This window comes from Cheilinus undulatus, linkage group 24, assembly GCF_018320785.1.
Source record: "Cheilinus undulatus linkage group 24, ASM1832078v1, whole genome shotgun sequence".
NCBI lineage: Eukaryota > Metazoa > Chordata > Actinopteri > Labriformes > Labridae > Cheilinus > Cheilinus undulatus.
The window spans coordinates 15,988,012-16,001,673 of NC_054888.1; the positions used below are offsets into that span (position 1 = coordinate 15,988,012).

The 13,662-nt window shown below is 39.3% G+C and overlaps 1 protein-coding gene across 12 annotated transcripts in view; it reads left to right on the forward strand.

Moving 5' to 3' along the window:
* Positions 1-13,662, forward strand: part of LOC121506005 (protein unc-80 homolog) — a 68,364-nt gene that overhangs the window by 51,978 nt on the left and 2,724 nt on the right. For 5 of the 12 annotated variants that reach the window (XM_041781472.1, XM_041781473.1, XM_041781474.1 and 2 more), the window contains 16 exons: positions 84-254; positions 342-434; positions 526-744; positions 2,250-2,480; positions 4,555-4,678; positions 4,761-4,886; positions 4,966-5,089; positions 5,217-5,423; positions 5,493-5,677; positions 7,247-7,412; positions 7,495-7,674; positions 7,750-7,897; positions 9,611-9,667; positions 10,749-10,830; positions 13,121-13,226; positions 13,535-13,555. In XM_041781472.1, the coding sequence (XP_041637406.1) occupies positions 84-254; positions 342-434; positions 526-744; positions 2,250-2,480; positions 4,555-4,678; positions 4,761-4,886; positions 4,966-5,089; positions 5,217-5,423; positions 5,493-5,677; positions 7,247-7,412; positions 7,495-7,674; positions 7,750-7,897; positions 9,611-9,667; positions 10,749-10,830; positions 13,121-13,226; positions 13,535-13,555 (2,240 nt within the window). The remainder of the gene's footprint in view (positions 1-83; positions 255-341; positions 435-525; positions 745-2,249; positions 2,481-4,554; positions 4,679-4,760; positions 4,887-4,965; positions 5,090-5,216; positions 5,424-5,492; positions 5,678-7,246; positions 7,413-7,494; positions 7,675-7,749; positions 7,898-9,610; positions 9,668-10,748; positions 10,831-13,120; positions 13,227-13,534; positions 13,556-13,662) is intronic. The other 7 variants (XM_041781477.1, XM_041781483.1, XM_041781479.1 and 4 more) reach the window with 5 other exon arrangements.

Consider the following 13,662-nt stretch of genomic DNA (forward strand, 5'->3'; position numbering starts at 1 on the left):
ACACTTTTTCTAAGCCTGTTTCTTCGTTTTTTCATTTTCTCCACAGCTTGTCTTTAAAGATCTATTAACATGTGTCTGTGCAGTCTCCAGATGCTGATGGTGCTGGAGGCCTTGGTTCCCTGTTACCTACAAAAACTGAAGAGCAACACGGTGACGATGGAGTCGGCCTCGGCTGCCAGGGACGAAATCGCAGCAATCGCCGCTCTGGCTACGTCTCTGCAGGCGCTCCTGTACAGCTCAGAGGCTCTCACCAGGTCACAAAAAAAACCCAAAACAAATAATACTAAATCTGTAGCTGCTTACAACTTTATTAATTTCATTCATATCCCTGTCCTCCACAGGCCAATGACGGCACCTCAGATGTCCCGCTGTGATCAAGGCCATAAAGGAGGAACTACAGCGAACCATGCCATGTCAGGAGGAGTCAACACTAGGTCTAGATTAAAGCATCTTCACTTAAAGGAGCGATATTAACTCTCACTGTTCTGGAAATAAAAACATGACTTCCTGTATGTTTTTGCTCAGGGATAACCTCCACCTGTTGGAGGAGGGTCAGGGCATGCCCAGGGAGGAGCTGGACGAGCGCATAGCGAGGGAGGAGTTCCGCCGGCCGAGAGAGTCTCTGTTAAACATCTGCACCGAGTTTTACAAACACTGTGGACCACGACTGAAAATCCTGCAGAACGTGGCAGGGGAGCCGCGGGTCACGGCTCTGGAGCTGCTTGACATCAAGTCCCACATGAGGTGAGAGGATTATAGATAAATGTTTAAAGCAGCGGTGTGAAACTCAGTCACAGCAGGAGCCGGATTCTGGATTTAGGTCTAACCTGAGAGCCTAACACGGTCAACATTCAACCATTTAACTGTCAATCTCATTTACAACAGTAAGAAAAATGAAAAAAAGGCTCAAAATCTGGGATAACACAGTTTTTCAAAGGTGGAAATGAAAAAAAATTAGAAATCAAAATAGTGTTTAAAGGAAAATAAATGAGATCAAGTTTTAAATCCTGTGTTTAAAAAGTCAATATACTAGATGAAATTCAAAATCATGAGTAAAAAAAGGTGAAAATATGAGATAAAATTAAGAACTGTGAATTTAAAATGTCAAAATATAAGATAAAATTTAAATTAAAAATCGTGACGTTCAAAGGTTAAAATATGAGTTTGAACAGTCAAAATCATGAGTTAAAAACATCAAAATATTAGATAAAATTTAAATGAAAAGGTTTAAAAGGTCAGAATATGACTTTAAAAGGTCAAAATCATGAGTAAAAAAGGTGAAAATATAAGATAACATTCAAAATCATGAGATAGAATAAAAAATGGTGTTTAAAAGGTTGAAGTATGAGTTTATAAGGTTAAAATTTGAGATTAAATTAAAATTTATGGGTTTTTAAAAGTCAAAATATGAGATAAAGGGGAAAATACCAGTTTGAAAAGGGCAAAATATGAGTTAAAACTAAAAATATAAGTTTACAAGGTCAAAATATAAGATAACATTCAAAATCATGAGTTTAAAAGGTTAGAATTTGAGATAAATTAAAATTCATGGGTTTTCAAAAGTCAAAATGTAAGATGAAATTAAAATTTGTCAGTTTTTAAAGGTCAAAATATTAATCAAATTAAAAATTGTGAGTTTAAATGTCAAAATAGAGATAAAATTCAAAACTGCGAGTTAAAAACGTTGAAATATGAGATTAACTTTAAAGTTATGGGTATAAAAGGTCAAAATATGAGATACAATTCAAAATTGCCAGTTTAGAAAGGTCAAAATATGCATTTAAATGGTCATTATATAAGATAAAAATAAAATCATGAATTTTAAGGTGAAAGTATGGGAGTGAAACTCAAACGTAGTTTAAGGTTAGATGTTAATACTGGAGGACATCTGCAGACCTAATACTGCTGGGCCAGTTATAATAAAAATCCATAGTATCTGAACATATCAGATTTCCAAAGCATCAGCCAGATGATAATTTATAAAGCAGCTATTTTAATATTTCTTAATACAATTTCTTTAAATGCAGATTTTTAGATTGTTAAAAGAGAAATTGTTTGTCCAAAAATCTTTTTTCTAGCATGTTAAGTGACTGTTTTCCATTTATTCTGCTCCCTTATATCACAGCCAATGCTCCTGGGATTTTCATCATGTTTTACCCTTTTTCCTGACCACAGCCATGCTTTTGTTCTGTAGGTTTCCCCTTTTAAAGTGCTCTTATATTGTTCTGAGGGTTTCTGTGTGATTCCAGGCTAGCAGAGATCGCCCACGCCCTGCTGAAGCTGGCACCCTACGACACCCTGACCATGGAGAGCCGTGGTTTGAAGCGCTACATCATGGAGATGCTACCCATCACCGACTGGTCGTCGGAGGCTGTCCGCCCCGCCCTCATCCTCATCCTGAAGAGGCTGGACCGCATGTTCAACAAGATCCACAAGATGCCTACGCTCAGGTGCGCTCGCCCTCAGGCACTGTGCACCAGGTCTGTTGAATCCTCTTTTCTTTCTCCGTTTCCTGTGAGTGTATCGTGCTGTGACGGTGCCGTGCTGTGAACTGTAGATAGACGGCTTCTTGGCACTGTCCTCTGTAGCGCTGCCTTCGTGGTGCTGTAACCGTAAGTGCTGCTGCTGCTGCTGTGGCGTGTTTGTGTGCGAATGAGCGGGTGAGGGAATGTGAACTAACGATGGAATGAAGTCAGCGTTCCCTCAGAGCCAGAGTCAGCCTTAGGTCATAGAAAACGATTGTTGTGTCCCCAATCCCACACTCATTCATAAACCAAGCTGTTTCTATGGACTGCGTGTCCTAGGCCTGTGCTTCCCAAAGTTCAGGCCAGGGCCCTCTGGTAGGCCATGTTGCTCCCTACACACAGGACTTCTTTAACTGAGTTAGTAACTTCACTCATGGTGCAAAAGTGTCTAATGCCCAAAAGCATTCTGGGAACAATGAAATAAATCCATTTACAATGATTTAGGATTAAATATCAAAGAAATTCTGAGAAAAGATAAGTTTCTTGCTAGCATCAAGGCTAATAACATCTAACAAAAAATAAGCTAGCTAAATACGTTCTTTTCTCGTCACTCTTTTTAAGTGTAACAGTTGTTTTGAACCCTTTGTGTTAAAGCCTAGAAGAGTTCAGTTCAGTTGTCCTTCTCCATGCCACCTGAGCTCACCTGAGCTTTGGTCCCAGTTCTGAAAATTACCATACTTAATTATGGGAGATAGCACCCTCTGGTGGCAAGATATAGTGAGTGTGACAACCGACCCGTGCGACAACCAACCCTTTTCTCCTCTACTTAGTGACCCCTCACTTTTTCAAGTGATGTTTATATGTCTAAAAACCAACCCAGGTGACAACCAACCTGTGTGACAACCAACCTGTGTGACAACCAACCTGTATGAAAACCAACCTAGGTGACAGCCAACTCGTGTTACAACCAACCTGTGTAACAACCAACCCATGTGACAACCAGCCGTGTGACAACCCACCCGTGTGACAACCGACCACTATGACAACCAACCCCATTCTCCTCTACTTAGTGACCCTCACTTACCAAGTGATGTTTATATGTCTAAAAACCAACCCAGTTGACAACCAACCTGTGTGACAACCAACCAGTGTTACAACCAACCCGTGTGACAGCCAACCCATGTGGCAACCAACTGTGTGACAACAAACTTGTGTGACAACCAACCTGTGTGACAATCAACCCATTTGAAAACCAACCTATGTGTGACTATGAACCTATGTGACAACCAACCCGTGTGACAGCCTGCTCATGTGACAACCAACCTCTGTGACAACCGACCCATGTGACAACCAACCTGTTCTCCCCTACTTTGTGACTCTCATTTTCCAAGTGATGTTAATGTATCTAAAAACCAAGAGTTCCCATTAAAATTTCATATTTTTGTAAAAAAAACATGATAGATAAATAACAGGTAAACATTTAAGACACATGTTGTTGATGAAGGGCTTTTGGTGGCTTTTTTGGACACTGCAAACAGATAAATAGGAAATAAAGATCACCTAGTCAAACATTTTGTTTGATAAAATCATGCTGAATTTCAATGTTCAAATGATAACATCTATTCTTAATGTACTTTTTTTGCTTTCACAGATTTAAAATTATAAATAAAACTATAAAATCAGGTTCTGTGGGGCAATGATAAATAAAAACTTGATCCTTTTCCGTGACTTAAGACTGTCTGGCTCAAAGAGAACTCTGGCCATAATCACAGCTGTGTTTTTAATCACACCAGGATGTCACTGTTGTGTCGGGCTGGCTGTGTTTGTGAGCTTTGCTTCATATTTGCTGTTAGTACTTACCAAGGTATATAACTCTAATACTGTTGTTTAGGTGATTAAGTCATGGTTTAAAATATTAATATCCAATATTGATCTCACACCATATTCAGCTCATGTGTTAAAAAGCTGGTAAGATAAGAAAATGGCTCAGTTTTTATCCTACATGACACGTGCTCAAGCCTGTTTTCCTGTCTCAAGATGTTGTTTTCTCTGGGTGTTGGATGGTGATGTTTGGGTGGGTGTTCTCCAGGAGACAGGTGGAGTGGGAGGCGGCCAGCAGCCTCATCGAGGGGATCTGCCTCACACTGCAACGACAGCCAATCATCTCCTTCCTCCCTCACCTTCGCTCGCTGATTAACGTCTGCGTAAATCTGGTATAAAAACACTCAGCGAATAAAAATCCTCCTGTATGACAGCGCTTCTCTGAGTGTTTTTTTTTTTTTCTTTTTTTTTAAGGTGATGGGTGTCGTCGGTCCATCCAGCGTTGCAGACGGTCTCCCTCTCCTCCACCTCAGCCCGTATTTATCTCCTCCTCTACCCTTCAGCACGGCCGTGGTCCGACTGGTCGCTCTGCAGATTCAGGTCGGCCTCAGCTTCACCAAATCATCACCAGCACTGATTGATCACTGACTAAATGTTTTAATGTCATTCTTTATTCCAGGCTTTAAAGGAAGACTTTCCTCTCAGTCATGTGATCTCACCGTTCACCAATCAGGAGAGGAGAGAGGGGATGCTGCTCAATCTTCTTATTCCGTTTGTGCTCACCGTGGGCTCAGGAAGCAAAGGTAAACATTAATAATCACACCTCTTTTTTTGTTGGTTTAGAAATCTCATTTTCGAATAAAGATACAAAATCAAACTTTGAGAGCTTAGTTAGTTTGTTTATATTCTAACATCCCTTTCCCTGTGCAGACAGCCCTCATCTGGAGCAGCCTGAGATCTTCCTCCTCCTCCAAACAGTCATCAACATCCTCCTCCCTCCTCGCATCATCTCCACCTCCCGCACCAAGAACTTCATGTTGGACGCCTCCCCGGCGCACTGCTCCACACCGGGCGACACCGGGAAGGATCTACGCAGGGAGGGGCTAGCAGAGTCCACGAGCCAGGCTGCTTACCTGGGTATGATTGATAAATGCTGGCATTTTTTATCCACTTTAGTTCCCGCTGCTCATCATTTTCTCTCTGCAGCTCTGAAGGTGGTGTTGGTTTGCTTCGAGCGCTCGTTGGGGAACCAGTGGTACCGGCTGAGTCTGCAGGTGAAGGAGATGGCTCTGAGGAAGGTGGGGGGCCTCGCTTTCTGGGACTTTATCGACTTCATCGTCCGAACTAGGATTCCTATTTTCGTCCTGCTCAGACCTTTCATACAGTGCAAGGTAAAACACTTTTCACATCCCTCCAACTCAGGGGTGACAAACTCAGTTACTGCAGGGGCTGAGAGCCCAACAGGGTCAGCATTTAACCATAAAGTGTTAACCTTATTTTAACCAGTAATGAATTATGTGTGAAAAACAGCACTGATAATAAATAAATGATTTTGAGATTAAAGAAACAACAAAATTATAAGTTTAAAGGGTCAGATAGAAAGGGTGAGATGAAAAGGTCAAAATCATGAGTTTTAAATTTTTTTTAAAAATTAGGTAAAATTCAAAATTATGAGTTTCAAAGGTTACAATGATTCAAAATTGAAAATTGTGAATCTAAAAAGTTAAAAATATAAAAAAGTCAAAATCATGAATTGAAAAGGAGATAAATTTAAAATCTCAACGAGGAACTGTCAAAATATGAGATAAAATTCAGATTTATGAGTTTAAAAGGTAAAAATCTTGAGTTAAAAAGGTGAAAACATGAGATAAAATTTGACATCTTGAATCTAGAAGTTCAAAATACAACAAAAAAAACCCCTTAAGTTTTAAAGGGCAAATTATGAAATGAAATTAAAATTTATGATTTTGAAAGGTCGAAATATAAGGTAATGTTTGAAAATTTGAATCTGCAAGTTAAAAAAATAAAATTCAAATTCCTGAGTTTTAAAGGTCAAAATCTTTGACCTGTAAAAGAGTTTAAATGATCAAAATATGAAATAAAATTTGAAATTTTAATCTAACAGTTCAAAATATGAGATAAATTCAAAACCTGGAGTTTTAAAAGACAACATATAAAATAACAATTGAAAATTTGGATCTAAAAGGTCAAAATATGAGGAAAAAATATCAAAATTTTTAAAGGGAAAACTCAAATTTATGATTTCGAAAGGTCAAAATATAAGATAATATTTGAAATTTTGAGTCTGCAAGTTCAAAAAATAAAATTCAAATTCTTGAGTTTTAAAGGTCAAAATCTTTAGCTTAAATGATCAAAATATGAAATAAAATGTGAAATTTTGAATCTTAAAGCTAAAAACATGACAAAAAAAGTCAAAATCATGAATTGAAAAGGTCAAAATATGAGATAGGATTTGACATTTTGAAACTAAAAGGTCAAAATCATGAATTGAAAAGGTCAACATATGAGATAAATTCAAAATCTAGAGTTTTAAAGGTCGAAATAAGAAATAAGATGTGAAATTTTGCATCTGAAAGATCAAAATGTGACCAAAAATGTCAAAATCATGAGTTTAAAATGTCAAAATATGAGATAATATTCGAAATCATGAGTTGTAAAAGACAAAATAAGAGGGAAAAAAAGTCTAAATTATGAATTTAAATAGTGAAAATATGAGGTAAAATTTGAAATTGTGAGTTTAAAATGTCAAAATATGTGATTTAATCTCAGAGCTAGGTGAAGGTTTTCTGTATATACTGGAGGAAATCTGCAGACCTCATACTTGTTTGCCAGTTATGACAAAAACATGATATGATCTTGCGTGCTGGGTGTAACTGGTCCACAAGCCTTGCGTTTGACACACCTGCTCCATTCATCCATACTCGTTTATTTTCCTCCAGTTGTTGACTCAACCCGCCGACTCCCAGGAGGAGATCACAGCTCGTCACCACATCGCTGACCAGCTGGAGCGGCGCTTCATCCCTCGCCCTCTGTGCAAGAGCTCTCTGTTTGCAGAGTTCAACAATGAGCTCAAGATCCTGAAGGAGGCCGTGCACAGCGGCTCAGGTCAGAAAAAATCCAACATTTCTGGAATATTTTTGATGTTTTTCACGTCTTGAGGCATTTTTTGTTTGAATTTATCGAACAGCCTACCAGGGAAAGACATCCATCAGCACTGTGGGGACTTCCACATCAGCGTATCGCCTCAGCTTGGCCACAATGTCACGCTCCAACACGGGAACAGGCACCGTTTGGGAGCAGGACAGTCAACCATCACGCCAGCCATCCCAGGACACGCTCAGCCGCACTGATGAGGACGACGAAGAGAGTCAGGAGCATTCCCTTCTCTACAGTGTTTTTTAAATTTAGAGAAACTCGGACTAAACTCCTCTCTCCCCTCCAGATGACTCCATGAGCATCCCCAGCGTGGTGAGCGAGCACGAGGCCTTCCTGCCTAGAGTGATCGCTCAGCGCCGTTTCTCAAGCCACGCCACCGGCTCGGCCGCCTCGCAACCCGAGGCCCCGCGATCCACCATGCTGCCCAGCCACAGGTACAGGTGACAGCCCCGACACGCACATGCACACAGAAACATACGAGATGAAGAGTCTTTATAAAAAGAGGGTACGTACACACCACTGAGGCTGATGATTTCTTTTTCTAGAGCAGCTTTGCCTTGAAGACATGTTTGATTCAAACAAAGACTGTACATGAGAGGTGGACACAGCCATGCGACAACTATGAAGCCATAAGCTTGATGTTTTTGCCATTTAGAGTTTTAAAGCAAGAATTAGGAGCAGTGTGGGGTCATTAGTGTGGCTTTGAAAAACATGCTTTAGATATGTATATACAAGTGTCTTCAAGTAAAATTTAGCTGTGAAAAAGACATTTTTCAGGTTGTATGGCAGGGAGAAACATCCTGAACTATGGCGTTTCTGTTTAATTTCCCCAAAGTGAGATATAAAATTTATCAGATAAACATCATATATAGACCTAAAGCTAGCTATTGCCACCATAGAAAACTGCCAAATATGTCCACTTTGTTTTTAAAATAAATGTTTTTAATGACGCCACGAGCCAGCCGTTAAAATCGCTCAAGTTTAAGGGTAGGGGACTCACAAAGATGGCGTCCACTTCTCATGTAGAGTCGATGGACTCAGATCTTGGCTTTGAGTATCTAAAATTTGTTTTCTGGAAAAGATCAACCAATCATATCCCACGACCACAGCCATTTTTTTCTGTATATCTCTGTTGATATAAAATGGTTGAACTCTACAGTCTCAGAGCTACGGAAGCCCAAAGTGAACAAACATCCGTGCATTTTATTATATTGTTTCCAGTGATAACAAGTAATCTCTGGTTGCTTTTCTCAAGATCTGGACTTATTTGACTATTGGTAAGAGGCTAGGGGAATCTTCTGAGAATGTCACAAACATGCTAGGCTCTTTTATGTTAGCCACAGTAGCTAGCTCCCGTTTGAGTGCCAGTTTCACACATGGGTATTAAAGCCAGATTTAAAAGCCAAACTGGTACCAAATGAAGAGCTGTTTGGGAATAAAACAACCAGCTCTACTGGGAGAGAAGCATGGGTAAGATCAGAGTTTAGTGTGCTAAACCATGACAAAATTTCACTCAGCCAAACCGAACCACTTTGTGGAAATTGGCCAAACAGTTTGCCCTGGCTTTATGGTGGCTTTTTTAGTCGTATGTGTATATTGAACTTTTTCTGCCCAGATATTTCACTACTTTTGGGACACTTAAGTAGCTCAAGAATTAAGAATGTGTATATTTTTGCACTCTGAACGATTGGCGTAGTTGTAAAAACCTCAAATCATGGCGTTTCTCTATGCAGCAGTGTTGATTTCGTCAACTAAAACTATTACAAAAAACATTTGTGGATAGCCTTTTTTCCATGAGAAAGACTAAGGCTAGCTTAAAATAGCTGATGACTAAAACTAGACTGAAATGTAATGTAGCTTTTGTTGGACATTCATGATATTTCTAGTCTAGATCCCCCAAAAACACTGGAAATGTACTCGTTATCACAGGTAAACTGAGTACATTTAAAAGCGTGGATACATGTCCTCTTTGGGCTTCCGTACAGAGCATTATAAAGTAGCTAACTCTGTAAACTTGGTAAGAAAGACGCACCCTCGACCCACTCTCAGGGCTCCGGGATTTCAGGGCTCAGGGGGCGTTGACAGATCTCGACTACACCTCCCTAAACTCCCCCCCTTCTCCCCCCTCCGCCCCCCCCTTTTTACAGTGAACCCAATGTGCTAGATGAGTCCCAGGGCCTTCTGCAGGAGGGTAACCTCTCTAGGTACAGTGGGCCTCTCTCTCTCTGTGTCCCATTGGTGCGTTTCTTGCATCTGTCCGGGAAGGGGGCATCGCCTCGGGACGGCCTGCTCTGTTGGCCGCCTCCTCGTTTGATCACTCATCCACATCCAATCAAATCGCCTCGGCCACACCTCTCCCTCACTCCCCCCCACCTTTTCTGTCTTTTTCTCTCTGTGGTGGTCTCGTCTGCCTGATTCTACTATAGATATATATACATAGATGCTGCACTGGCTGTGATGGCTGCACATCTGTCATATTTGAAGTGGTAGATCAGCTTTGAAGAAACTCTGGGTTTCTGATATAAAAGCACTTCAAATCTGCCACTTCAGACATGACGGCAACTTTGAGGCGCAATCCACTGAGTCAGAGCCAATTCTACGTATATACGTCCATGGTTTCTACCCTCCTTTTTCTCCCACTGACCCCCATCTTCTCAGCTCATCTGCTGCTTTCCTAACCAGAGCCCCTTCCCTTTTTAAAAGGCCCTTCCCATCAGCCCCGGGGGCCGGGGTTCCTCTTTTTCTCCTGTGTGGGTCGTCAGAGTTGATGTGCCATCACCAAAGTCAGCCTCTCTCCCATCGGTTGCCATGGTGTTTCATACTGTTTACGTGTCTCTCAGGCTTCTCGCTGATCAAATTGGGCGTCCTAAATGGGATACCAATCTGTCGGGGAGAGGGGGAACTGGGGTGGCAACAGTTTTATTTCTTTGTGTAATTTTACTTTTTGAACAATGTTTTGGATCAAAAATGGGTAATTTAAACATAAACATCTATAGTTTTTGTTATTTTCTTGATTCAGTGTTGCTACTCCAGCCCCTGCTATCCCCTGTTGTGTTCTCAGTGTACAAATCATGGCGGCACTGTTATTTTCTGCACTGTGATTGGCTGTCTTGTGTGTGTCGTGTAGTGAGTGATTTGGTAGAGTAGCAGCAACGTTTGACTGTGGTATTAAAGACATGGTGAGTAGAGAAGCACAGCTGCGTTGGTTTGGCATCCTTTCATGTTAAATATTGTTGTGTCCTTTGTGTGTTTGTGTGTTGTGTTGATGTGGATTGTATACATCAGGGTTGCCAGTGTGCAGAGTGAACCAGGCCAACAGAACCTCCTTATTCAACCTCCACTAGGACGAAAGAGAGGACTCAGACAGGTAAGGACTGCAGCTTTGCATTTTAGTTACTCCTAGGAGTAGTAAGACAACAGTGTATGCAAAGTAATAGATGTGAGGTATATGAATTGGAGTTAAATTTTGTGCAAATCAAAGAAATTTTAGGGAGGAAACAAGAAAAAAATGTGAAATTGAAATTTTAGCACTTTTTAACCACTGACTGTAAAAATGATTTAGTATAAACTGAGTTTTAAAAAGGTTTAAACCACTAGACCAGTGTCCAGTACAAAACTCATTGATCCCTTTAGCTAAATTAAAGTTTTCCCAGATAATGTTAGCAAATTTTCAAAATCTAATCCTTACCTATGTCAAGGGATCCCAACTTTTGATGTCAAGTTAACCCAACTTGTGCCAAGCTATCATAACTAATAATGTAAAGTAATCCTAACTTAGTATGTCGAGTTATCCTAACTCATAATGTCAGACTATCCTAACATTTGTCAAATTATCCTGACTCTTAATACCAAAATATCGTAACTTGTAATGTGAAGTTATCCTATGTTAGCATGTAAAGTTTCTAACTTATGTCAACTTATCTTTACTAACAATACAAGTTATTCTTGCTTATGTCGACTTATCCTAAGTTTTAATGTAAAGTTTCTAACTGTCAAGTTATCTTTAATGATAATGACAAGTTATCCTAACTTTTAATGTAAAGTTTTTAATTGTCAAGTTATGTCAATATCAAGTTATCATATGTTTTAATGTGAAGTTTCTAACTTATGTCAAGTTATCTTTACTGATGTTGTCAAGTTGTCCTTACTTATAATGTGAACTTATCCTAAGTGTTAATGTAAAGTTTCTAATCTGTTATCTTTACTAATAATGTCAAGTTATCCTAACTTTTAATGTAAAGTAAATAACTTATGCCAAGTTATCTTTACTCTCAATGTCAAGTTATCCTTACTGATATTGTCAGGTTATCATACAATGCCAAGTAATCCTAATGTATGTCAAATGATCTTTACTTACAATGTCAAGTTATAATGTGAAGTTTCTTACCTATGTCAAGTCATATTTACTTATGTCAACTTATCCTAACTTTCAGTGTAACGTTTCTAACTTATGTCAAGTTATCCTTACTTATAATGTCAACTTATTCTACTTTTTAATGTGAAGTTTCTAAACTACAGTGCTTAACAAATTTATTAGACCACCTGTCATATTTGTCTCAGAGACCATCCAGCATCATGAAGTGCTTTAATGCGGACTCCTTCATTTTCAGTGAGCTCTCCACATTTTACCATTTTGAACAGGAATGGGGAATTTCAAACTGAATTCACCTTTTTATACCCAAATTTGAGCCGGCTCACTGGGCTTCTCTGAGAAGTCCGAAATGAATCAAGCATAACATTCAACCACTAAAACTCATTTTCTGTTCAGGAATGCAAGTAAATAACTATAATTTGACATATTAATCAAGAAATAATAATGTGCTTTACTATTTTTTCAGTTTTTTTCAAAATCAGTAAGTTTGAAAATTCATGGATAACAATAATAATTATATTTTAGCATTAAAAATATCATTTCTGTTAAATAGCTTCTACATACTGGTGTATTAACCATTGCAGAAACATAAAAATGATTTTGGTAATTACCAGTGCTGTTAATGTAGGGCAGCTGTGGCATAAACCTTGCTTTGGGTGGTGGTCTAATAAATTTGTTAAGCACTGTATGTCAAGTTATCTTTACTAATATTGTCAACTTATCCTAATTTTAATATTAAGTTTCTGGCTTATGCCAAGTTATCTTTTCTCTCAATGTCAAGTAATCCTAACCTATAATGTCAAGTTAACTTTACTTATAATGTCAAGTTATCTGAACTCATAATTACAAGTAGTCTTAACTTATAATGTTATCCCAACTCATAATGTCAAGTTATCAGAACTTTAAATGTTGAGGTATCTTTACCCACAATGTTAAGTTACCCTAACTCATACTTTCAAGTTAAAATGCCAAGATGTCCTATAATGTGAAGTTATGTCATCTTATCCTGACTTATGTCAACTTATGTTAAGTGATGCTGGCTTTTTGTTGCCCATTGGTCTGCATGGTTGACTTGGGAAGGCAGTACTGAGCACTGTATCTATGCAGAGATGGATTGGAAATATTAATGTAGCGTAAGTTTTATTTTCACCTGCCTTAGTAACTTAAAAGAACCTTTTAATGTGAACTTTAAAACGTTGTTATATATCAGTCTGATTAATTTCAGATTGTAAAATAAGTGAAAAACACTTTCAGTACTGTGCTGCTTATTTTTTCATTTCTATAGTTGCGGCGCCCTCTGCTGTCCATCCCAAAGAATGAACCACGTGGTCGATCGGGAGCGAGACTCTCTACAACTCGACGGAGCATCCAGCCCAAAAACAAACCTCTGGGTAACAACACACACACTGTGTGTTTTCATTAATAATTAAAGATGAAGCACTTGTTTTTACTTACATTTTTCTTCTAAAGGATAAAAAGAATCAGTGAAAAAATAGCCAGACTTTCCCTGCTGCACTTCAGATCACACACACACCAAACCAAACTTTAATCTGATGTGGTCTAATGAAAGTGTGTGTGGTGGGTTGAAGTGGGCCGTCCTCCCTCTCCCCTCTGTCTTTGTTCCTATGCTGTTTGTTGATCCACCGTTCACCAGACTGACTCTTCTCACTCTGTTCTGTCTCATTGTTTCAAAATAAAGAAACTTTATTGGACTGTGAAGGTGAGACACGTGCCCGTACCCCTTCCTCTCCGCCCTGCAACGGCCCGCCCCCCTTTCTCTCTGCAACCTCACCCCAGTAGGGCGCTCTGCATGTCTGTCTTGCATCC